Source organism: Octodon degus, unplaced genomic scaffold (assembly GCF_000260255.1).
Source record: "Octodon degus isolate 3935 unplaced genomic scaffold, OctDeg1.0 scaffold00235, whole genome shotgun sequence".
NCBI classification, from domain to species: domain Eukaryota; kingdom Metazoa; phylum Chordata; class Mammalia; order Rodentia; family Octodontidae; genus Octodon; species Octodon degus.
The window spans coordinates 2,202,436-2,228,543 of record NW_004524811.1 but is presented as its reverse complement, the minus strand read 5'-3'; the positions used below and the strand labels follow the sequence as shown (position 1 = coordinate 2,228,543).

The following is a 26,108-nucleotide window of genomic DNA, read 5'->3' as shown; positions in this document are numbered from 1 at the left end:
GTAGGACACCAGAGCCCCCAGCAGCAGATGTGGTCCCTGACCCCCGACTCCCAGAACCAGGGGCTAAGAGAAACCTCTTTCTTTAGCCTTCTGCAGTGGAGTGGCTTCGTGTATCAAATAGGTATGACATCAGTTCATTGGGTTTTCCCAAGGAGATTCTTATGAATGATAGTTTGTGTGACTATTTTGGTGCCCCAGATAAGATTAGTTATGAGTAAATGTCTTGAGTGTGAATTTTCTGCTAATGCTTTCATATTTTGATGGAGAAATATTTTCTCTGTCTCAGCTCTTGTAAGCAAACTTCTTTGCTAGTAGCAGATTACACATGACTGCGGCTCAGCCTGCTGCTGTCCGTTCTCCCTGCCTGCAAGGTTCTTTCCCACTGAGATGTGTTCTACTTTCTCTCACTAAGTAACTTGTCTGCTATCTTTTTTTTTAAAAAAAAGAATACAAAATGGTAAAAAAAAAAAAAGAGCATTAGAAACAGTACAAAATTTCATGAAACAAAGTCATAGGAATTTGACAGTGGTTGTTGTAGAGCATAATGTCATCTTCAAATTAGTTGTTTAGTTTTACCAGATATAAACTTGTAAAATTGGTAAAAAATAAATAAATAGAAAAGTTATAAGAAATTATAAAAAGAAAAAAAATTAAGCATTAACTGCTCCTTTCAATAGACCAGCAGAAATCAGCAGTACAGTTGTCCAAGCGATCCTGCATATATGCATAAATACATCTTTTCTCTTCTTTCTTTTGTCTTTTTCCTCATCCCAGTTCCTTCCCTTTGAGCAGATTCTTTCCTTTCACAGCGTCAATTGTGCCGTGCAGATTTTATTTACTCTTTCCGGTTGAAACCTGCCCAGAACATGCCACCTCAGCACTTGTATGCGCATCTATTTGTGTTCTGCTTCCATATTTTTGTTTTAAATTTTTGCTTCTTGATTGCCCTTGTTTCTCATTTTGTATTTTGAGTCTGGTGAACTATGTTGAAATGTACTGTGTCCTTAAATTCTTTGCTCAGTCTATTCTAGGTCCAATGCCTAAAACAATTTCTTGTGTCGTTGGTCGGCTTTGAAAATACAAACTCTATTTTAATCTTAAACCACTAATCTTAGCACATTTGGGCCCATCAATACCTAACAATAGGAAGCTGTAGTTTTCATTTATAATCTGGTCATTTAGGAGAAATAATTCCAATGGAGCTGCACTTAAAACCTCAATGGAGGTTTTAAGTGCAGTTTGAAAGAAAAGTGAGATGTGAGTTCCACTTGGCAGGAAACCTAGAGAAGTGATCAGAAGTGATCTGTCGGGATGGATGAAGCAGTGACTATAGAGCGTATTTACTCTACATGAGAGATGAAGTGTTAGTTTGGCCACGTGAAGCTGATGTAAGTGATATAAGTAGTGTGTTTTTTTAAAATATTATTTCTTTAAATGGAGTTAACCTCATGTTTGGAAAGATATCCCCTTTGTTTTTCTGGGAATTATATAATGATTGGAAGACGGGCTCTCTTTTCCTTGTAAACAAACTTTTCTTCCCTACAAATAGAATTAATACTGTTGAATTTCTAAGGGCTGAGGATTTTCCATTTAAACCACAGTTTCCATAAACAACAATTACAAAATTTTAGCTTTTTCTTTTTTAATAAAAGTAACAATCTTTATATAAACCAATAAATCTTTACATAAACCAACCTGCCTAAAAGAGTACGCAAAGAGAACTATAATAATCTCCTAGCATCCCACTATAGGCATCCAGGTCAGCATTTTTATTTATATCCAAAAACCTGAGAAGTTTCTAGATGAAAGAGTTGGAAAGACTATGGATGCGATGGTACCTCAAAGAACCAGCTATGAAAGGAAATAAAATCAGGAGCTCTAAGCAATCTTGAACTGTGAAATAAGCAGTGCTCCAAATCCTTGCATAATTATGTGTTCTCAAAAAAAATGAGCATGGTATACAGATTGTTTTCTGTCTTGCTGTTTTTCTTTATGATTGGCATCACTTCTTTTGATTAGTCTTCTAAGCATCTCATATGCTTGAATTAAATATTTTGTCATTTGTTTCCTAATGTTTTAAACTAATCCCCTTGGTTGAGTGTTTAGATAGATTTATGTCTCAAAAATAGTACACTGAAGAAATAAAAATCTCTGTAGACACATCCACTTTCATAGTCATTATTTCCTTAGGATAACTTTCTAAAAATGATATTGTAGTGTGAAAGCATATGTATGCTTAAAATTCTTTGAAGCATAAAAGTCTACACCTCTATGATCTCAAGCACTATACATGAAAATATGTATTATCTACATATTTGCTCAGAACACAATAGATTTATACCTGTCAGTATTACAGGGTTGATGTCATTTTGTGCACACATATTCATACTTATATGTGTGTACATAAGTGTATGATTGTTTTGTATTAATTTTTACCATGATGGTTACAGAATATATTTTTTCTCATCAGTGTATTAACCTGTCATATCCAATGAGTCTGAAAACATGTTTCCAAGGTGTCTACTTCTAAGTGTCACTGTCTTTACTTCCCAGGTGCCTGCAGGAACATCACTCACAGCCAATGTCAGATGCTGCCCTACAACACCACAGTAGCATCTCTAATCTCATCCATTGAAAATATAGAAACGGAGAAGTTCCTCAAGTTCTTCACCTACCTTCACCGCCTCAGTTGCTATAAATATATCATGCTATTTGGCTGTAGTCTTGCCTTCCCTGAATGCATCATTGATGGCGATGACAGGTATTTGGAACAAAAATCATTCTGTGCTAGGAACCTATTTGGATTCTGGGGAAAAATGTCTACAAGGAGCATAATCAACATGCTACCACCTTTTGTTTTTTTGGGTATTGAATGATAAAAAGACTCATATCATTCATAACCTACTGTAACTCTTTAAAACTAGAAGTATTCAGAGAATATAGAATACTCATATGAATAAATTATTCAGTATATTAGGTTGATGGTCTCTGAATGATATTCAATGGCTGGTCCAATGGAAGTCTAGCAGAAGAGATACAACACTCAAAGGAGTAGTTGGAAGAGTTTACAGAAAAGACTATTTCTGAGGTGTAAGCAGGTAAAGAAAACAATTGATGGGAAGCAGCAGAGTCTTAGTATAAGGAGATGCAGTTTAACCATCCAAAGCTTGAAGGGCAAACTGGGCCAGCTACACTGGAGACTTGTAGGCATGGGTGAAGGGACTCTAGTGAGCCATGACCCATGGCCCTGAGCACAGCATACAGCCACTGGAGGGCAGAGAACAAAGTTTTGCTCTCATTTTTCTCCTGCCGTCCTGTCTGCCAGTGTATCCCACCAAGTGAAATCACTCACAACCAGAACATAAGAAAGTCTTACAATTTTTGTAAATTAAGAATTTCAGTGGCTCTAAACTCCTAAATCTTAACTATCTAAATCAGGTCTGAGTGAGATTCTGGATGGTTTTCCCCATCCAAAGCAGAAGGCAGTGCAGGCTGAGGAGGCTGAAGAGTAGGTGTGGAAGGACAAACAGATTATCCAACACAATATCCAATAGGATTAGAAGTAATGTTCCATAAGAATAAATAAATCAAAAGAATGTCATGGGATATTTGAACCACTATATATGTACATATATAATGCATATTCATTATTTTATTATAAGCACATATTAAATGTTTATTCCAATATAATGTCAATTATTTTCTGGACTAAAATGTTAGGCAATTTTCTGAGTAGTAATATTACAATGAATTTTTATTCTCATTTGCAAATAGGTTCCATATTATTTGAACTAATTTAATTAGTGTGTTAAATAGGCTGGGAATAAGGAAAAGGCATTTATTATTTCAGTAGCACAAAGACTGGGTTGTCATTGCTTCAAGGTAGAATAAGGCCATTGGCTCTGAATCTTAGAAGTGAATAAAGAACTATCAGCAAGCAGAGCATCTGGAGAAATGTGCCCAGTAAGAAATCCATTGCAGAGAATTCTTTCATGGTAGAGATAGAAGCCCACTTAGGTCTGGTTAGAAGTTCAACTACAGATGGTCCTAAAATTACCCTTTTAATGCAGTATAGCAGTTTCATTCGTTTGCTAAGGCAGCCATAACAAATGGCTGCAAGCTGGGTGTCTTATATAACAGGGATTGTTGTCTTATGGTGCTAGAAGCGGGAAGTTCAAAGCATGCCAGGCTTTGTGCTCTGCTAGAGCTCCTGGGAGAATTCGTGTTGCTTCTTGGCTGTCTTCTGGTGGTTTCAGTTCCTCAGTTTGTGGTGGCGTCATTTCAATGTCTGTCTCTTTATTCAGATGTTCTCCTATTTTTCTCCTCTTTGGTCTTTTGTAAGGATCATTGTCATTGGATTTAGGGCCTATGTAGACAACTCAGGAGCTTATCTGCATCTCAGAATCCTTAACTGCATGCATAAAACATACCTGCCCAATAAGGTCATATTTACAGGTTCCAGGGATTAGGAAGTAGACATATCCCATTGGGGGTGGCTACCTTGCAACACAGTACAGTGGTTACAGAACCACATGTCATGGTTTCCTCATCTGTACAATAGAAATACTAGTTATACTTTGCAAAATTAATGTAAGGATTGAATGACATAGAAGGCTTGAAACACTGTCTCTAAGAAGAAAGTAAACATCAACAAAGGTACAAAATGGTAAATATAAAAGGACAACAATATTAATAAAATAGCAAAAAGATTTTTTCATATTTATTAAGGTTGCAAAAAATGTTAACTGCTATGTGGATTAAAAGAAAATTATGTAGAGTACTAAAGGCTTCTGCCACTGGATTCTACTTCTATTTCTTTTTTTCTAAACAATTTTTCTTACTATGCTTTGTCTTGATTTCTCTGTAGACTCATGTGTGCACATGAATAGAACAATAAGAGAGTGCATTCAGTTTCCAGAAGTCTTTAAATTCATTTTGATTGTCGTCCTTATTATAATTCAATCTGTGCTTCATTATCAATTACAACTTTATAAAATTTAAGTTGCTTACAATTTTCAGAGCTCTTGTATGTAAATTTGTTTTTCTTTTGACTTGGTTTGGCCTGACAAATATGCTAAGAGGAGAGATTTTCTTTTTGTTTTATAATGAGCAATAATTCATGGTCAGTTTTCAAGTGTCCTTTAGGGACTTACCTATTTTATTATTAAATTTATTATTATATTCAGGTTTATAATTGTACATTCAGACATGTGCTTCCTGCTGACATTTGGTGTGTGCCTGGGACCTGAAACCTAATCTAGCAAGCAAAATAAATTCAGAAAAGAAAAATGTATTATAGAATGTACTTATGAGGTCTATATTACTTTGGATCATCTATTATACTAGTTAGTTCCTTCTACTATTCAACTAATGGAAAATCTCTTGTGTTTGCTTCTGGAGAAAATAATAACATTTAAAATGTAACTTTAAAAATATTATAGTGAGATGAACAAATAGTTTAGTTTTTAACCTGATGCCATTGAGACCTCAGATACCCATTAACTACCTCATATGTTTTAACAATGGACTATCTTGGTTTTTCCTTTGGACTGTGTTTCCTTCTAATAAATATGTATATCACATACTATAATTCTTAAATATGAAAACTTAATTGACAAACTATTTGGATAGTCCTAAAATATATAGGTTAGAAAGGAATTGCTTAAAAATGTCAGCAAGTAACTAGTAAGAAATTCATAATCGCTTTGTCAAAGACAAGAAGTGCGTGGGTATCTTTCCGATGCACTTAGTACACATGGTGCTCCTGTGCTTGGACTAGGAAATGGTACTGGAGCCACATGCTCTTGATATGAAGCTACTACTGTTCTCACATCGCTCAGATGATGGCCTCATGCTCAGATCAGAACTGAGAGCGTATTTGGTCTGAAAAGCCCAACTTTGACTTTGCTTCTCGAAGACACTTAGGAGACCCTACTGAGTTTTAATCATGCCAGTCTTACCTTTTGTATGCATGCAGTACTGGATTAGAATTAGGAACTTGAATGTTGACTAGGGACTTTTTTTTTACCTGAATAGTATTGATTTGCTGGGAGGTTCTTAGCAGAAATGCTTAGTATGTAGGATAGTGAAATAAAAATTTACTAGCTAGTCAGACGAGTAGAGATTAAAGATTGTATCTCAAACCTAAGAACTCTATAACCGTTTTCCATGGTTTATTTAATATCAATATGTTTGTGTTTGTGCTGGAGGTCAAACACGTTTCCTCAAATGAGCATCTTTAAAAACACTATATTTTTCCAAAATTGTTCATTATGTGTGTTCACTGGAGATTAAATAATTTAATCCAGCAATTTTAGAGAATACACTTGAAAGTTTAGAGGCAGATGGCATTACCCTTTTTGCTTATGTGTGTACTTTCTTAGTTTCAAATTCCACAATAGCAGAGAACTTACTATGTCCATTGTTGTATACCAAGAGTTCAATCATGCCCCAAAACATAATAGGTACATAACACACTTATGCAAATAAGTAATTAAACTTTTCAACAAGGGAGACCTTCTAAATGTTGGTCAATGAGAGTTCAAAATGTGCTGATGATAGTCATAATTTTTGTACATTTTATGTTTCTTAAAATTTGTACATAAGGCTGAGGAGATATCCCAGTGGTCTGCTTGGCCAGTACAAGGACCTGGGTTAAATCCTGGGTACTGCATGCTGTGCTGGCCTCTTGCAGAGCCAGCCACCAAAACAGGGTATCGTGGTGCATGCCTGTAATCCCAGCACTGGGGAGGCTGAGACAGGAGCATCACCATGAGTCTGAGCAGTGTAGTGAGACCCTGTACAAATAAATAAATAAATTAATTAAAAATTTGTGCATAAAGCAAACCTTATGTATGTATTAACATTGCAATTTTAATGTGACCTGGATGATATTCCTAGACATGATTTAGTTTCTTTCTAAAAGATCTTCAATTGGCAGAAGAACCAGTTAGGAGTAACTTGCATTTCTCCATCATTATTAAAATTCTGAATCCAATAGTTGAGAAAATGTTATATTATACCTAGGGATTGTCTTAGTGGCTTTGTGCTTTCATTTGAGTACTGGCCGATATCACTCGGTTAAAGAGTCAACTTTAGAGCTAAAAATCTTAGGTTTAGGTCTATATAAAGGCCAGAAAAAGTCATGATAACATACCTAGAGGATAATGACCATGTTGATGGTTGAGACTCTAGCCACATGACGAGTAGTTCATTGAAGTAAGTGCGAAGTCCTGAGAAGCACTATGGCTGTCATCAGATGTGCCTGAGCCAAGGCGTAGAAGAGGAACCACAATTTAATATACTCTACTGTAGATCAAAGAGAGAACTCCTGACTGACCATCAAAGAGCAGTACATTCCAATTTAACTGAAGAAAGAATTTTATGGATTAAAAAATTGTATAAACATAGAATTATTGTCTCAGGAAATGGCATTATTTGTGACTACTGAGGAAACTGAAGTGGAACAATAATACTTCAGTGGAGATGTTGGGTGGCGAGTCCAGCATATTAAGGTAGACTGGCTTCCTATTGGATTAAGGTTGGTAAGAAGCCCCCGGCACTGATGGCTAAGGAAGTCTAGGAATTCATGAAATAAGATGAATAAAATCTGAGCCACTTATATGTTGCTTTGGAAATAATAGTGAGGGAATCCACTTGGAGATTTTGTGAGGAGTCATTTTAATACCTGCCAGACTACATCCCATAACTTCTGTGCTTGCCCATCTGTCTGCAGAATCGATGAGCTGAGTTAATTGTGAGACTCCTGCTTTGCACACTGGGACCCTGCCCCCCAAATCCTCTTTCTTTGTCATGTAACTAAAGTGTGTCATGAGGATATGATGAATTATCTGCTTGCACCCCGTGCATTTTGGGTGGCTTGGTCTTTGCTCGTGGTAGGAAATAGAATATCTAGTTCCAGATGTTTAGTTCTGTCCCTCTGTCATCCTGCCATTCACACTTAATTCAGTGAGTTTTATTTTTAAGGTCTTGACAATAAATCAAGATAGGAATTCTCTATGTTGTCTTCCACTAACCTTGCATTCATCTTTTAAGAGTTTCCTTTGCTTAAATATTAAGTGTAGTATTAAAAACTGTATAATAGCAATAAAACATATTTTGCTTCAACCACCACTAGTGTGGAAGAAAAATAATGTTCAACAAAAAATATTTAAGATTTCTCTTGGAAGGCACAATTAGTTCATTTCTTATAAGTGTTTTACACATTTTTATGAGTAACAGAAATTCCCTGGTGAAATGGTTCTGTATCCCAGTTTCCATTATTTAAAGTTGCAATAAGATTTTCTTACATTGTGTTATATGTTCTTACACCTGCATACACACACAAATATATATACACACCAATTCTAACAAAGGAAGTAGGAGTAAACTTCAGGAAATGATAATTCATTTATGGCATTGGTAAGGGCAATAGTTTCACTGGTCAGTGCTAGTTTCCAAATTCCTAAAGTTGTTTACATTAGTTAGAGCATTTAATATGTGAATAACATTTCAATAAACTGGATTAACATTTTTTTCTGTTCCTTCAAATGTACAGATATTTGAGTTATTATACTTTGGTCTCATCATATTATTAGGCAAACATGAGTGGCTACCAAGTAAACGATCAAAATTGGCACTCAAGATTTTATTGGTATATTTTTTGAGGAAAAATGTATTTGACATAAAAAACATATACCTTCTTTTCTACCATCTAATTCATACTCATAATTTCTACTATTGCACATTTCATCTTGCTGTATCATTTTGAGTGACACTTTCCTAGCAATGTTTTAGTAAAAAACCAACACATCTATTATGGCATTATGTCAGAAAACTTACTGGGTTCTTAATTACATTATTTTATAACAAAGTCTTTGACAACCTACTATGTAAATGCAAGCCTGAAATCATCTTAAAGACCAACTGGAAAATTTGATTTAAAACACTTGCTTGATCATCACTTATTAGTTATATAAAGTCAGCATTATTACATTTTTTTTCTCTAAATAAAGATTAGTCACATTTGCCAATTTATTTTATTGAGGATTTTAACTATGTACAAAAATCTTTATTGTGTCACCTTTGAGAATAAATGAAAGTTTTATACAATAAAAATTATGTAACCTAAATATATATAGGTCAGTAATCAAAGAAAATAAATGAGCTTTGTTGCTATTGCCAACTAAATACTCTGAATGTCATTACCAGTTACTTCTCTGAGTGTACCTGCCAGCTTGGAAGCAGTGGTGGGTTTAGCCACACCATGCTGTTGTCGCGTGGCTAGTTCAGGTTGTTCATACCACAGTTCCTTTCTGTAATGTCATGGAACTCTGCTGATCTTGTCTAAGTTTTGGCAAATTGCACAAAATATCAAATAATAGATGAGGTTTTATTTATGAATCAAAAGGAGACAAAGCATAGCAAATATGTAGTGAAACAATTCAGTCTGCTTTCACTTTGGAAAGATTTAAAGCTAGAGAGTCAGGCTGTGGGAGAATAAATCTCATTTTTATTATCTAAAAAGAATACATAGTAGTAAAAGAAATTAGAAACAATATAGGACTTCACCGAACAAAACAACAGGATTGTATTGCAATACAATAGTAGTTGTATTGCATAATGTTGTCTTCAAATTGGTTGTTCAGATTACCAGATACAAAAGTGCAAAATTAGGGAGAAAAAAGAAAAATATTATGAGAAATTAAAAAGGACAAGAAAAAATTAATCATCACTACTCCCCTCTGTATACCAGCACAAATTGGCAGTAAAATTATCCAAGTCATCCTGCATACATACTTCAATATACATCTTCCCCCTGCCGTCCTTTTCCTCATACTAATTTTTCTTTCCTTTTGAACAGACTCTTTCCCTTTCACATTGTCTATTGCAATTTCAAATTTTATTTACTTTTGCAGGTTTTTATAATAGTGAGACAATATGATGTTTGCACATGTGGGTCTTATGAGTATGGTCTTTAGTTGCATACATTTACCTTTAAAAACTTTGAAATTATCTTTTTTATACCTCAGTAATATTCCATTATGTACAAATATCACATCTTTTTTTATCCATTCTTTAGTTCACGGCATTTGGGTTGTTTTCAAGGTTTAGATGTGACAAATTGTGCTGATATAAACATGGGGGCACATATATTGCTGTAGTGTGATGTTTTCAGGTCTTCTGGAAAAATACCTAGGAGGGGAATAGCTGGGATGAATAGGACTTCCCATCCTAGATTTTCAAGAAATCTCCACACTGATTTCTATCGTGGTTGTACTAGTCTCCACTCTCACTAAGCAAGGAGAAATGTTCCTTTTACCCACAGCCCCTCCATCATTTGTTATTGTTGACTTCTTGATGATAGCCATTCTTTCTAGGGTGAGATGGAATTCAGTGTTGTTTTAATTTGCATTTCTCAAATGACCAATGATGTTGAACACTTTTTCATATATTTATTTGCCATCTGTATTTTTTCCCCTGAGAAGTGTATAGTCATCTCAGTTGCCCATTTTGGGATTGGGTCTTTGAATTTGGGGGGCCTGATTTTTTAAAATTATTTATATGTTCTAGATAGAAGGCCTTTGTCTGAGGAACAGTCAGCTAATTTTTCCCCCTTTTTATGGGTTTCTTTTTATTCTGTTGGTGATTTCTTTTGATATGTGCAAACTTTTCAATAAGATGAAATGCTGGTTCTGATTCTTTAAAGTATTTCTCATGTAGTTTGATTTTGTTCATGGACTCTCTACCTATCCCTACGTCTATAAGATTTGTACCTACATTTTCAAAGATTTAGTGTTTCTTTTTTTAATATTTAAATCTTTGATCTGTTTTGACTGCAGCTTAGAGCATGGTAATAGCCATGGGTCTAATTTTAGCCTTCGGTATCTGAAAAGCCAGATTTTCAGTTTTTCCAGTACCATTTATTAAAGAGGCTATCTTTCTTCCAATAAACATGTTTGGCCCCTTTGCCAAAGATAAGGAGATGGCTGAGCGTGTTTGGCATTGTGTCTGCATCTTCTAATCTGTTTCATTGATCCTGAGGTCTGTTTTTTGCCAGTACCATGCTGATTTTATCACAGTAATTGTGTATTATAATTTCAAGTTAGGGATTATGATGCCTCCTGCCTTGCCTTTGTTGCCTAGTATTTCTTTCACTATTCTAGGTCTCTTCTGGTTCCAAATGAATTTTAGGAATGTTTTCTCTAGATATATGAGGTATACTAAGAGTATTTTAATTGGGATTGTATTGAATCTGTATGACAATATTGGGTAGATGGCCATTTTTACAATGTTGATTCTTCCTGTGAGCAAGGATTATCTTTCTCTTTTCTGATACCCTCTTCAATCTCTTTTCTCAGAGTACTATAATTTTCACTGTGTATATCTTTTCTTTTGTGAGATTGATTCTTAAGTATTTTTATTTTTTTGGATGTTATTGGGAAAGTTGTAGTTTGCCTAATTCCTCTGTCAGTGTATTTGTTGTTTGCGTACAGAAATGCTATTTTTTTTTTTAGTGTTAACTTTGCATCCTGTTATGCTACTTAATTTAGTTATTAAATATACAACTCTCTTGATGGAGTTTTTGAGGTGAAGTTTTCTATTTAGAGTATCATGTTATATTCCTTTTATTTCTCTCTCTTGTCTAATTCCTCTGGCTAATGTTTCCATAATTATAATAAATAGGAGTGGTGACAGGGAACATTCTTGTCTTATTTTAAAGTGAAGGCTTTCAGTTTTGACCATTTAATTTGACATTGGCTGTTGGTTTGTCATCACTTCTATCAGGTTGAGATAAAGACCATCTATTCTGCTTTTCAGTAGTGTTTTTATCATGAATAAGTGTTGGACTTTGTCAAAGGCTTTTCTGCATCTATTGAGATGATCACAGAATTTTTGTCTTTGACTCTGTTGATGTGGTGTATTACATTTATGGATTTGTATATATTGAACCATCCTTGCATTACTGTGAGGAATCCCAGTTGGTTATGATGTATAATCTTCTTGATGATTTTCTGCATTCTGTTTGCTAGTATTTTATTGAAGATTTTTGCATCTATGTTCACTAGGGAGATTGATCTGTATGTCTCTTTTTTGTTTGGGTCTTTCTCTGGTTTTGGTATCAGAATAGTGCTTGCTTTCCTGAATGAGTTTGGGAAAATTGCTTCTTTTTCAATTTCATTCAAGAGTTTGAGAAGAGTTGGTATTAGGTCCTCCCTAACTTTCTTGTAGAATTCATTTGTGAATCCATCAGGACTTGGGCTTTTGTTTGTAGGTTTTTGATTACATTTTCAGTTTCATTCACAGATAGTTATTCTGAATTTTTATATCTTCCTGATTCACATTTGGTAATTCATATGTATCTAGGAATTTGTCCATTTTTCTGTGTTTTCCTTCCTGAGAGAGTAAAGAGTATAAATGTAGATATCAATAATCATCTAAATTTCTATAGGGTCTATAATGTTTTCACTTTTTTATACTTTATTGCATGAATTTGAATTTTTTCTTTCTTTTTGGATAAGGTTGGCTAGTGGTTTATCAATTCTATCTATTCTTTAAAGAGCCAACTCTTGGATTCATTAATTGATTGTATTGTTTTCTTTGTCTCTATTGAATTAATTTTTTCTCTCATCTTTATAATTTCCTACCTTCTTTGAGCTTTGAGCTTGGCTTGCTTTTCTTTTTTTAGGAGCTTGAGGTATAACATGAAATTGTTTATTTGGATTTGTTCTGTTTTCCTAATGAGAGAATTTGCCGCTATAAATTTCCTTCTAAAGACAGCTTTCATTGCATCCCATAAGTTCCAGCAAGTTGTATCTTCATTTTCATTTATTTGTAAATATTGTTTAATTTCCTCTGTCATCCATTGATTGTTCAGGAGGGTGTTACTTAATTTACATGTGTTTATGGAGTTTTTGCTGTTTCTTTTATCAAGAATTTTCAATTTCAGACTGAGTGTGGTGGTGCACACCTGTAATCCCGGCACCTAGGAGGCTGAAAGCAGGAAGATCACTACAAGTTGAATCCATGTAGTGAGACCCTGTAGACCCTGTACTAAATACAAATAATAATAATAATAAACTAATAATAATAATTTTTCAATTTCATTGCATTTTGGTCAGATAATATGCATGGGGTTATTTCAATTCTTTTGCATTTACTTAAGCATGCTCTATGTGCTTGTATATGGTATATTTTGTAAAATGTCCCATATGCAGTTGAGAAGAATGTGCATTCTGACATTATTGGATGGAACACTCTGTACAGGTCTACTAAGTCCATTTCTTCACAAATTTGGTTTAGTTCTGTTATTTCTTTGTTTTTTGTTTTTGCATAATTGATCTATCTCTTTGTGACAATGGTGTGTTAAAGTCCTCTGTTACAATTGTGTTTTGCTCATTTGATCTTTTATTGTCTGTTAAAATTTGTCTTATGTAGTGGAGTGCTCTTATATTTGATGCATATATATTTATGATTACTATCTATTCTTCTTGCAGTTTTCCCCTAACAATACATAGTGATATTATTTATCTCTTTTAGTTATTCTTGATTTGAAGTTGACATTGTTGGCAAACAGCATAGCTACCACCGCTTTTTTCTGGGTTCCTGTCCAATGGAGTAAAGTTTTCCCTCCTTTAATTTTCAGTCTATGAATTTCTCTTTGAGTTCAATATGTTTCTTGTAGATAGCATATTGTTGGATTTTGTTTCTTGAGTCCCTCAGCCAGCCTTCTTCTTTTGATTGGTGAATTGAAGCCATTTACATTGATGGTTAGAACTGATATGTATGGTTCATTTTTGTTCTGTTAGTTTCTTGCTGTAGGTTCCCAGTTTTCCCTCCATTTAATTACTTGCTCTGCTTTGAGGTTCCTTTCGATTGTTTTTCCTGAAATTGTGGTCTCTTTCTAAAATATCTGTCAGGGTTCTTCTTGGGTTGGTTTTGTGCTCATTAATTTCTTCAGTTGTTCTTTGTCATGGGAGTATCTTATTTCTCTATTAAATTTTATAGATAGTTTTGCAGGGTTCATCAATTTTGGTTGGAAGTTGTTTTCTTTCAGACCTGAAATACTTCACTCCAACCTCTTCTTGATTTGATGATTTGTGTTGAGAATTCTGTCATGATTCTGATGGCTTTCCATTATAGGTGATCAGTGTTTTTTTTTTCTAACAGCTTTTAATACTTTGTTATTTTGCTGAATTTCTGAATCTTGATTATTATGTATCTAGATGTAGATTTATTTTAATTATGGCTAATTGGAGTTCTATATGATTCACTTCACTGTATGCCAGATTCTTTGACACCTAGCTCTCTTATATTGTTTTTTGCTGCATCATCTTGTAGTTGTTTAACTGTCTTAATTCAATTAATTGTTATTTTCCTAGTTCCTTCTTTTTTTTTAAGGTTTTCTTTTTTTTCAGTATTCAGGACATGGTCTACAGGTTCTACAGCATCTCACTAGGTAGATTGGATTCATAGTGATTCTCCTATTTTTAGCCTCCCAAGCACTGGGATTACAGGCATGAGCCACTATGCCCAGTCTCAAACGCTGTCTCAGGGCACCCCATGGGAGGGGCCAGCACAACACATCAGCAATTGACCTAGTCCCTGCCTGTGCCTAATAATGGCAAAGTTTCCTCATGGATACTGGGTGCAGGCTGGACTCGCCAAGTCCCTGTAGCTGTGCTGTTTGCACCTGCCTCCAGATCAAATCTTTATGAAAATGCCTTGTCATGTTTAGTAGTTTGTTAATTTTTCTTTTCAATAATTCATTGTTGTTATGTGGATGTGATTAGAATTTAGAAACAATATTTATGATTCACTTCATTTGAGTATCCATATTTATGGCATAATTTCATGCTGTGCAAAATCAAAATAGCTGAAAAAATAATTTAACTATTGCAAGATTCTTCTGTCATTTGTTAATTTCCTATCCTATGTGTCCTGGTAAGTGTGCCAAATATTAATGAGAATCAGCATCATGTTTGTTAAAAGTGTATCAAATTTCATATTTTCTTTTGTGAATTTTGTGTAGTTTTCCATTATCCATGGCTCTCTTAACTCAATTTGTATTTATCTGCTGGTATTACATTGAGTTTCTCTACTTTAAGAGCGATGCCCTACACTTGGCATATAAACAAAATGCTTAGTCCACAGGCTGCCACATCCACATCAATTTACTGACATTTTTCTCTTACAAGGGAATAATTTAAAGATTTAATAGTTGGTATAGAATTTTTTTGACCTGAAGGAGCGGGCTGGTCTCATGGTCAGAGACACTGTGAATTCTCATGCAACCCATTAAAATGGGAAGTGATGTTCTTTTCCCAATTTTGCTGCTGACAGTTTTATTCTGAGCAGTCATCATGTCGTCTTCTGCATCTGGTTTTTTTATTTGATGTTTACTTGCCAACTGTGCAGACAATGGATACAGCTACAAATTTAGTGCTGTGCAAAACCTCTGGGTTTAATCCCTATTATCAAAGAAAGAAGAAAGAAAAAAAGACAGAAAAAAATTTACTATAGCATAAAATAAGGGTAGATAGCTTTAAACTATTTTTAGGAAGTAAACTGGCAGTGTTTAGTGATTAATTGCATATGACTAGTGAAGTTGAGTACAAGATAAAAGTTTCTTGGCAAAGGGACTGGAGCAGGTGGTATTATCAAGGACATCATGGATATCAAAGGAGGAGCACTGGTTGACTTAATAGTGAGGTAAGTGAAGTTATTACTCTGGTTCAAAGTACATGATGGTAATTTTCTGTGAGTGAAGATTTCCATCTATGGACAATGCTTTCATCCAAATAGTGCTCTGATAAACCAGATCCCTGAAACAAATAAAACCAACCAAACAAACAGAAAACCTGTTCCTATTAGTCTGTTTTTCTGTATGATGCTCTCCATGTTCCAAGGGAAACTGCTGTTTCCTCTTTTGTCTTAAAACTAAAACACTAACAGCTCCCTGCTCCAGCTTATGATATGACCCCTTGTTGATTTTACTAAACCTGCCTTTGTAAATGACTCTTTCCTTAAAGACCATATAATTGTCCAACATTGGTGGGCCATCTCTTCCCTGACAGAGCAGTGACTATTATACACACAGACAAGCAAAAGATAGTCATAGCATTCCTATTGACTCAGACCTCATGTGACGCATAAATACTCTACATTATTTATCTTCTGATGGAGACAATGATAAATACAATCATCTACTCTCTCAGTCTTCCATTCCCATGTGGAAATGGGAAGCAAAGGACCCCTTTATTACCTCTCTTACCTCCTCTAAACCTAGCCTCTTACAAGTGCTCCTTGGGTCACCAGACTGTGCTGACATGCAAAGCTGATGTTCTTGGCCCATGAACAAACCATCAACTGTTTTGGCTGGTTTGTTTTTCCAATGGTGGTAATAAATTCATGCTTCTGTGTCACTTTTAGATTCACACTTCTGTGTTATCTGTTTTTCCTGTGCAAGAGACGAGGCCATCCATTTGAGACATTTTGGAAGACTGGGATAGAGACATTTTGGAATGCTGCAATAGAGGCTCAGTATTTGACTGTGATGTACCTCTTAAGTTTCAGCTTAGATTCTTTTTCACAATATAAAGGAATAAGTGGAAGCAAATCATTCTGCAAGACTCTTACAGCATTAACATTCTTTTCATGGCTGAGTAAGGGCCACAGATCTTGGAACTGCCTATAACTGATTTGCAAGCATTGTTCACTGAATAGTTCAGCCTAACAAATACTCAGTTAGAAATAATTTTCCAGAAAGATTAAGTGAATCTCACTGATAAATAGAATATCTAATTTGGTGGCATACCCAACAAACTAGTGTGTCAAAGAAAGGGTATTTATTACCTCTTGATGGATGGTACATTACTGCACTTTTAGCAGCTTACAACAACACATATCTGTCTGTCACAAGAACCTGGGAGTGGTTGCTCTGTGCTACAGATTTGGTCATAGTGGTGCAAGTCATAGGTTGACCAGGGCTGGGGTCTTATCTGAAGGCTGTCTAGGGAAGAATCCATTTCTCAGATCATGGATTGTTTGAAGAATTGCAGTTTCTCAGGGGTTGTTGGACTATTGAGCTGAGGGATGGTTAGAGCCTGGCCACATGGTCTGCTTAACATGACAATTTTTCTGTGAAAGCCATGAAGGGAGAAGGTCTGCTAGCAAGTGAGAAGTCACAAGCTTACTTAGCTTAATAAGGAAAAAGACACCCACTGTCTTCAGTGATTGGAAGCAAGTCACTAGGCCGGCACACACTCAGGAGCAGGGGCTTACCGGGGCACAAGTTCCAAAAGGCAGATGCTTATCTTAAAAGTGTGCCTACTGCAAAGTCCCCACTCCTCTACAGGGCAAGAGTTTTAAATCCTGAGCTCTCTTACAGGATAGTTTATGTATGAAAATAAAAAAAGTGACAACTAAATGGAATGGTGGGATTCTGAATGGAAATCCTGGAAATATTTGAATAAGCCCTTACCTTAAAGGTATGCACCAATGGTATTTTCCTGGTTCTAATAATTATAACAGTAATAAGATAATTACATATTATAATAATAACAATTATAAAACAATTACATTGGAAGAGTCTGAATTAAGGATACAGGAAACATTCTGCACTATTTCTATAACTTCTCTCTTATGTAAAATAGTAATCCAAATTAAAAGTTAGGAAAGGTATGGTTTATAAAACTCAAAAATTCATTGACCATACAAATTTACTTTGTGGCTGTAGCTTATTCAATAATTTTACGTCCTGTTTTAGAACTTCTTGGAGATAAAAATCTATATGTTTATAGGTATATCATAACAAAATTTTTGGTAGATAAGTTCTCTAAAAATTTTATAGGTAAAATGCATACATTTTTGGTAGATTATTTTAGAACATTCTTGGCAGTGAAACCACACTCTCACTATATCGTAGCATTATTTATATATTTATCAAAAGTTTCAATAAATAATTACTTAGGATGCATAAGAGTTTGCTACCTTAACTTCAGTTAAAATGCATCAAGGACTTTTGTTCAAAACCCCAAATGGAATTCACACATCAATTTAAAACAATCACCGTTTCTAAAATAGCAATTCTGATAATTGAAGTGGATCCTCCTGCAGGCTGAGTAGCATCTTCAGTTGTCAGTTTGCCTGTTGCTCGGATGTGGACACTTGCATTCCAAAATAGTGTGGCTCGCTTCACTGTGCTGCTCCATGGGACAAACAGCAGGATACTTCAGCCCTTCGTAGGCAGCTGGATTTCATGCAAAGCAAGAATAAATGCCTCTCATTTTTCTCACTGTTTGAAAGGGCTTTTAGTGGTTAATATTCTGTCACTGTTTCACATGTTCTGGGCCAGCAATTTAAAGCTTGTGAATCTTGGTTAGTTATACCTCTTAAGAGAGCTATTTTGGAACACTAGACATTTTTGTTAAGCCCTGTTTTTAGAATGGAGGACCTAATGGTATTTTAGTGTCTATGTATTCTCAGAACAAAGCTTGAGAAAAATGCCTGTTACCTTTTGAAATTTATTAAAGCTAGTGGGATTATCAGTGTTCCTCTGAGAAACATTGTTAAAGAATTAATTTTGATTTATGGAATGTCTGTGGTAAAAGGACCATGGTGAGTGTTGCAAACTGCAACACTCTCACTTTTCACAGAGGGAAACTGAGTCTTGGCACAGGTGAACTATTGGTGCAGGTCAGGAGGAGGAGTGACTGTGGGAAGGCAGGAGGGTGGTAGATTTAGAGAAATGACCATGGTAAGGGTAACTGATGATTTAACTTCAGAACATGAACATAATCTGCTGTGCCCATGCTAAAAGTTCATTGTTACCATGGGAGATTCTGAAAAAAGATATGGAATGAACTTTTTGTTAATAGCTTTAGGAGTGAGGATATGTCCAGAAATCATTTGTGAGAGTCTGGCTCTCAAAGTGGTGGTCAGTTTGATAACCATCTCCCCAGGCTTCAGAAAAAGGCTACAGTTTTTCAATTTCAAATGGTACCTGAAATTTCCCCAGGGATTCCTCTACCTTAGTGAGGAGTCTTCTTTTAATAAGGAAAAAATAATCTCCCCAAAGAATCAGTGTCCATTTATCATGTATTACTCTGTATTTTTGCGCCAATCTCTCTCTTATTTAAAAGCTTCACTGAGATCAGCTGCAATTCGGAGCACAGTTTTGATTGACTGTAGGAAAAGAAGAACATGGTTTGTGTGCTGTGGTGCAGGTGGTCATCCGGGTGGGGTGCTTGGGACTGCCTGGATGGTATTAGGATACCGGCAAAAATGTAGAGGAACTATGCCAAAGACAAGCCCTGGAGTGTTTTTCTGTGGGCTGTCTCATACCTACAGAAGAAGCAAAGACTATTCTACTTTCTTTTCTAGGAGTGAGACAGCCTTATTTTCCCTAGCTCCTTTGGTAAGCAATAGATTCACTATAAGCATTTTTTTTTTTCCAGAATGAAGTGTAGGCTCAACCCTGATGCATACAGTTATGCAATGGGAAAGCGTCTGTCATTTGAGACACATCCATGAAGTAAGATTTACCATAGGACAGCAGTTCCTTGGCTGGGTCCTTGGGTCAATCTGCCTGGGTTCTCATCCTGGCTCTGCTACTCATTTCCTCAGTGAACTTGGACAAACTCCTCCTCTTTCCTGTGCTTCAGTTCTCTTATTTGTGTACAAGGTATAACAGCAATCGTGCTTCTCACAAAGGGCTGTTGAGAAATATAAATGAATTAGTGCATGCAAAGCACTTAGCACAGTGTCTAGCAAAGCGTAAGTGGTTGACTTCAATCCATGCTCTCCACACTGCTTCACGCTGCATCCTGGTTTTACTCAAGAAAATATAGTCTGACTTCTCCAAAAGCAGATTTAGGTAAGTAAACATTTTTTAAACAATGTTGTATGAGTGGTGCTTTCTTTTTTATATATTTGCAGTCTAGACTCATAGTGATTCTCCTGTTTTCAGCCTTTGGTGGCCAGCTCAGGGTGCCCGGGGGTGGGGCTGGTGCTACATGTGGTGCCAGGGATCAAACCCCAGTCCCTGTACTTGCCTCAGCAGGTACTTAGTCCACTGAGATATCTCTACTGAGTGATGCTTTCTTAATTCTCTACCTAGTCTATTTCCCTAATTGCCAATACCAAGATTCTTGCCTGGATCAATTCATATTTTTCTACTAAAGGTAATTTTTTCAAATGGAAAACTTCTCTTTCTACATTTTCATTGTCAAATATAGTGAAATGTTAATTTATATAGATAACTATGTGAATATTGGGGATTAAAATATTGTTTCCATGTCATATCCTAAAATGATAATCCAAAACATTTTTTACTAGATTGTGAAGTACTCCTTTTTCACATTTTTGTTTCTAATGACATCTCCCTTCTCCCAAGATTCTTCTGTTTTATCCCACTGTCTGGCATATCCCATTCTGTTACTATAATCTGTAGAATTGGGTGGGATCCTGTATTAAGCTCTTTTGATCAGGGAGCTTCTAAAGCCCAACAAGTATCAGCCCTTTATGGGCATGGTGATGGGGGGCAGTAAACAAAGCACTGGCTAAAAGAGCAAATACCTGGATTCTGCTTGTGCTTCTGCCACTGGGAAGCTGCCCTGAGACTGCACAGCCTGCAGGCCACCCTGGAATCTCATAGGGCCTTGTGCTTGTCAAATAAAGGATTTGAATGAGGTGTTTAGAGTTTCTCATGTATGTAGCATTGTATGATCTGTGATATGTGGTAGAACCTTCATGAGTGAAGTGTGTGCTTTGATTTGACTGATGTATATATTTTCCTTCTCAGTTTCCTTAAAATTATTTGAAATACCTTTGGCAGATCCCCAGCAACGTGGAGGGTGCTGCTATAGCTGTGAGGTAGAAGAGCCACCTGGCTCCATGGCCTTGCCACTTTGGGGACTCAAGTTTGATGGTTTGATTCCATGTTAGGTGAAAAAAGATAAGTTCCAGGGGCATTGTGACTGCTACGATTAATGGAGAATTATTTTCATCTTTCCACTTTGCAGAAGATAGAATGAAGATCCGAAAAGCAAAATAGCTGCACAGGTCTTCCTGGTTGCCACTTGTCTGTATGTTTCTTTTGAGGAGGGCTGGACAGATTAAGGAACAACTTTCTCTCTCTCTGTCAGATATACTTGGAATTTCAAAGGGAAAATAATAAAGGGGTAACCTACTTTTTTTGACCTACTTCTGCCTTTGCCATTTTGGGGCCCTCATTTCTATGTTAATTTTCTCCTTTTGATATCATACAGAGCCCTTTTCTCATGGACTAGTATATTTTGGCATAAGATATTTTAAAACAATCACTTGAGATAAATGCTCCTAGACAGTTATATGCTATTTTATGGAGCATCTTATTTCCTGGACTGTAGGGCAGTGCTGGTGAACCTGTGCACACACGCCATTTGTTTTTCTTCTATGACAAAAGATGTTACTGTATGAATTGTCTTTTCTAAATTAAAACCTTAGTGTTCAGGATTAATTGTAATGTTGGCACTTTGCAATAAATACATGAATTTTGGCTTGCAGTTTGGGCCCTTGTCTCTAAAAGGCTTGCTATCACTGCTCTAGGTAAGAAGATGGCTGAAATCATTATCATAGGACTAAAAGTAAAAATAATTGCTATAGGAATTATAAGTTAAGATAACATTATGCCACTGGTGTTAACCTTATTTTTATTGTTTTGTTTTGAGATAAGGTCTTGCTATATAGTATAGGCTGGCCTTCACCTCACTATCATGCCCAATCTGGCTTTGAACTTGTGGAGAACCTCCTGCTTCAGCCTTACAAGTGCTAGAATTACAGGCATGGAGCACAACACAGGCTGGTGGGCAACTTGATTTTGTTATTTTGAGAATTATATTATAAAATTTTGATTTTGCACCTTTTTCTTTTCTTACAGGCATGGCCTCCAACCCTGCAGATCTTTCTGTGAGGCTGCCAAAGAAGGCTGTGAATCTGTTCTGGGCATGGTGAATGCCTCCTGGCCCAGCTTCCTAAGATGCTCCCAGTTTAAAAACCATTCTGAAAGCAGCAACACCAGCAGAATTTGTTTCTCACCACAGGAGGAAAATGGACGGCAACGTAGGTGTCTGTGTTTCATTTTCTTTTGAAGTTTTTCTTTGAGTATACTATTCATAAAGGGATAGGTAAAAATAAGTTTTAACAAGCTGACCAGACCCCAGATCAAGAAACAGGATATTAACAACACCCCAGAAGTGACCTCTGGGGCCTTCTACTCTTAATCTGCCCTCGGTAAGAAGTCTCTGTCCTGACTGTTACCACCTCATGTAGCTCTCCTTCTGTACTTCATAGAAATGGAATCAAACACTCTGCAACCTGCTTGTATCTTGCTGCATTTGCTAAGCATTATGTTTGAGAAATGCGTGAAGTTTTCATTTTAGTGGTTATTCAATCTTTGTTATGTAGTGTCCTAATAAGATTATACCACATTTTATTTCTCTATTTTGCTTTTGACAGACATTTAAGCTCTTTCTAGTTTTCAGCTATTATGAATTATGATGCTATGACTACGCTTATATATGTCTTTTGCTGCATGTGGTTATTGATTTGTTCAGTGAAAATATTCTCTCAAGTAGTTGCGGCAATTTATGCTTCTAACAGCTAATATAAAAGTTATGTTTGCTTCAAATCCTTCCATATAGAAGCTATACTTGTTACAAGTCTTTCCTGATCCTCGTCATTGCCAGTCTTTTTTATTTGAACAGTCCTAGAGAGATACTGTGATCTCTCTTTGTGGCATTAAATTATTTTCTTGATAAAATTGATCATCCTTTGGCTGTTTGAATATCCTTTTCTGTGACAATATTCTTTCTCTACAAATATTTGGCCAATTTCGCCATGGTCTTATTGTTGTTCATTGATAGTTTTGTAAGCCCTGTGCATACTTGTGTGTAGCTTGAATCTTTTAAATCTGCAAAGGCGCCCGTGCTAAGGGCAGGGAGGCCAGGAGAGGAGGTGGAACTTTTAGGAGGTGGAGCCTAGAGGAAGGAAGCAGAAAGCTTGGCCTGGAAGAGCATCCGGGGCCCTGCTGCGCCCTCTTCTGGCTACAGTAAGAAGAGCGTATTTTTCCATTCATTGCTCCCACCATGTTCTTCTGCCCTGCCACAGACCCAAAGTGACCAGCCTGATCTATCATAGACCAGAGACTCTGAAACCATGAGACAAGAAAAATCTTTCATTCCTTTAACTTGTTTATTTTAGATGTTTTGTTATAGTGACAGACAGAAAGGTAACATGTATAGTATCCATTGTATGCCTGTGTTGTAAGGATCTTCCCAATGGAGAACTTGGCTAAAGTTGCCCATGGTTCTCTTATTTGTAGCTATGGAATGGAGGATCTTAGTTTGGATGAGTCCACATCAGCAAGTTTTTCTTTTGTGATTTGTGTGTGTTAAGAAATCTTTGTTTGTCTTTCAAATATAGAAGATTTTCCCTTATGTTTCTTTTAGGATTGCTAATGTTTTCACATTCCATTTTTTAATTAATTTAATTTTGGAGTTAAGTTTTGTGTGTGGTAAAAGGTAGGGATTAATTTTTTGTATGTGTATTTTCAATTGACATGCAGTTCATTGTAAGAAGCCAATCCTTTTCCTCTGTATAGTGATTTCCCTGTTGTTATCAAACAAGCAATAGCCTTGATGCTCTATTTGATAGAAGTAAGCCAATACTATGTTGGGCTATGATAACTTTACAAGAAGTCTTTACACTGAATAGTATATGCCTTCCTTATTTTTAAGGATCATTTTGCCCACTGGATTTAATATGTATATATATATATATATATTTAACCACATAATGATATATATATATATATATATATAATGTATAACATCTATATGCATATGTATATATATAAAATCACCATGTAATTTCCAGAGATGCTAATTTTGCATTTTTTATTTAAATTTGGGGTGCATTAAGTGTATAAATCAAGTTGGGAAAGATTTCATTACAACATAGAATCTTTTAATCATAAAAATGGTACATCATGGTAATATTTAAATGGATAATTACTTTTATTTTATAAATTATTATCATTATTATTGTTATAATTACTTGCAATACTAGGAGTTAAATCCAAGGCCTTTGCACTGAACTAGAGCCTCAGGCATTTTTAATATTTCTAGTTTCTGTTTTGAGATGGTCTCACTAAGTCAGTAAGTTTCCCAGGGTGGGCTTGAACTTGCGAATTCTCCTCCCTCAGCCTCCCAGAGTAGTGGGAGGAGAAGAGTTACAGGCATATGCCACTGTGCCTGGCGTACATGAGTATTTTACATGAGATGCTTTTAAATTTCCCAACAATGTGTTTCAGGCTTAGCCATAGAAATCTTGCATATCTTGACTTACATTTTTTGTCAGCCTGTCCAAGTTGTGATGTTACTATAAGTTATATGTTTAATTTTTTTCTTTCTCTGTTTCTTTGCATCTAAGAACTTCATTTGATCACTTAATACATTTTGTAGTTTGTCTAAATTTATTTTCATTTTCTAAATATACAAGCATATTATATAAAAATAAGTTTGTTTCCTCCTCTCTGATCTGTATGCCTTCTTCTTCTTCTACATTTGAGATAAAGTTTTCAACATTTCACTTTTAATTGTGCTACTTGCTGAAGGGTTTCTTTGGATACTACAGTGACATTAACAAAATCATTTGCTGTTTGTAGTATCTTTAAAAAGTACTCAAAATTTTATCTAATGCTTTTTGAATGTTTATCAAGTTGATGTGTGATTTTCTTCAATTTATGGTAATAACTATAAAAATACCAGCTATGTTAAGATACAATTAGAGCTCTTTGAAGCTCATCTGGTTAAAGTGTGCAATTAAATAGCTTTAGTACCCTCATGGAATTGTCCAGTCTTCACAGCAACTAATTCCAGAAGAGTTAGAAAGAAACCCACATGCATTAGCAATAAATTACCACCCTTCTTGCCCTTAACCCTGGTGACCTCTCTTCACTTGTGTATCTATGAATTTGACTATTTCAGATAATCCAAGTGAGTTGCAGTCAGACAATATAACACATTTTGTGATCGGCTCTTTTGACTTAAAAAATGTTTTCACACTTCATACATTTTGAGCATATATCAATATTTTATTATATTTTACTGTTAATATTCTCTTTAGATACACAGTATTAAAATGTATATTTTAATTACAGAGCATCTGAGTCAGTTTCACTTTATTACTGTAATGAATAATACTGCTATGAATGTTCATGTGTAAGTTTTTGTGTTGACATGATTTTTGATTCTCTTGGGTAAATCCCTAGGTGTGAACTGTCAGGATCACTGGTAACTGTGTGTAACATTTTGAAGAACTGTCAGCTCTACCAGAAATGCATAGGATTCCGGCTTGTCCACATTCTCACTTACACTTTCCCTTCTTTGTAATCATCTCCGTTACTGTACTATCCCACTGTGTCTTCGCCTCACGTTTTCCTAGTGGCTAACTATGTTGAGCAGCATTTCATGCTGGTGTTAGCCACTGTACATCTTACAATGGGAAATGTACACTCAAGTATTTTGCTCATTTAAAAATTAGGTTGCTTTTTAATTGTTGAATTTATGAAGATTTTCTTTTAATATATTCTGGATACAAGCTCCTTATCATACGTGCAGATTTCTTTTTAACATCCTTGGGGAGGGACCGAGGCTATAGCTCAGTGGCACAGCACCTGCCTGGCAAGTTGCAAGATCTGACTTCAATTTTCAGTACGCACACAAAAAAATTCTAGGGTAGTCTTTATTTTGTTAATGACTCCTTTGAAGCAGAAAGGTTTTTAAACGTGAGGGAGTCTAACATATCTGCTCTTTCTTCTGTTCCTTGTACTTTAATAGAGATGTCTAAGATGCACTGCCTAGGGGTGGGGAGATAGCTCAGTAGAATAAGTGCTTGCCTGGCAAGCACAGGGTCCTGAGTTCAATCCCCAGTACCACAATAAATAAATAAAAATAAGATGCACTGCCTAGTAACAGGTCACTGTTACTTATTTCTGTTTTCTTTTAAGGGTTCATGGATGTGCCTGGTGAAAGTGAAATCCTGAGTTTGATTCCCGGTACCAAAAA

General features: G+C 35.7%; 1 protein-coding gene across 1 annotated transcript in view; it reads left to right on the top strand.

Moving 5' to 3' along the window:
* The window catches only part of Corin (corin, serine peptidase), a 303,897-nt gene that overhangs the window by 107,335 nt on the left and 170,454 nt on the right, over positions 1 to 26,108 (top strand). Inside the window, exons 4-5 of the mRNA XM_023705996.1 lie at positions 2,554 to 2,761; positions 21,920 to 22,101. Of these exons, the coding sequence (XP_023561764.1) occupies positions 2,554 to 2,761; positions 21,920 to 22,101 (390 nt within the window). The remainder of the gene's footprint in view (positions 1 to 2,553; positions 2,762 to 21,919; positions 22,102 to 26,108) is intronic.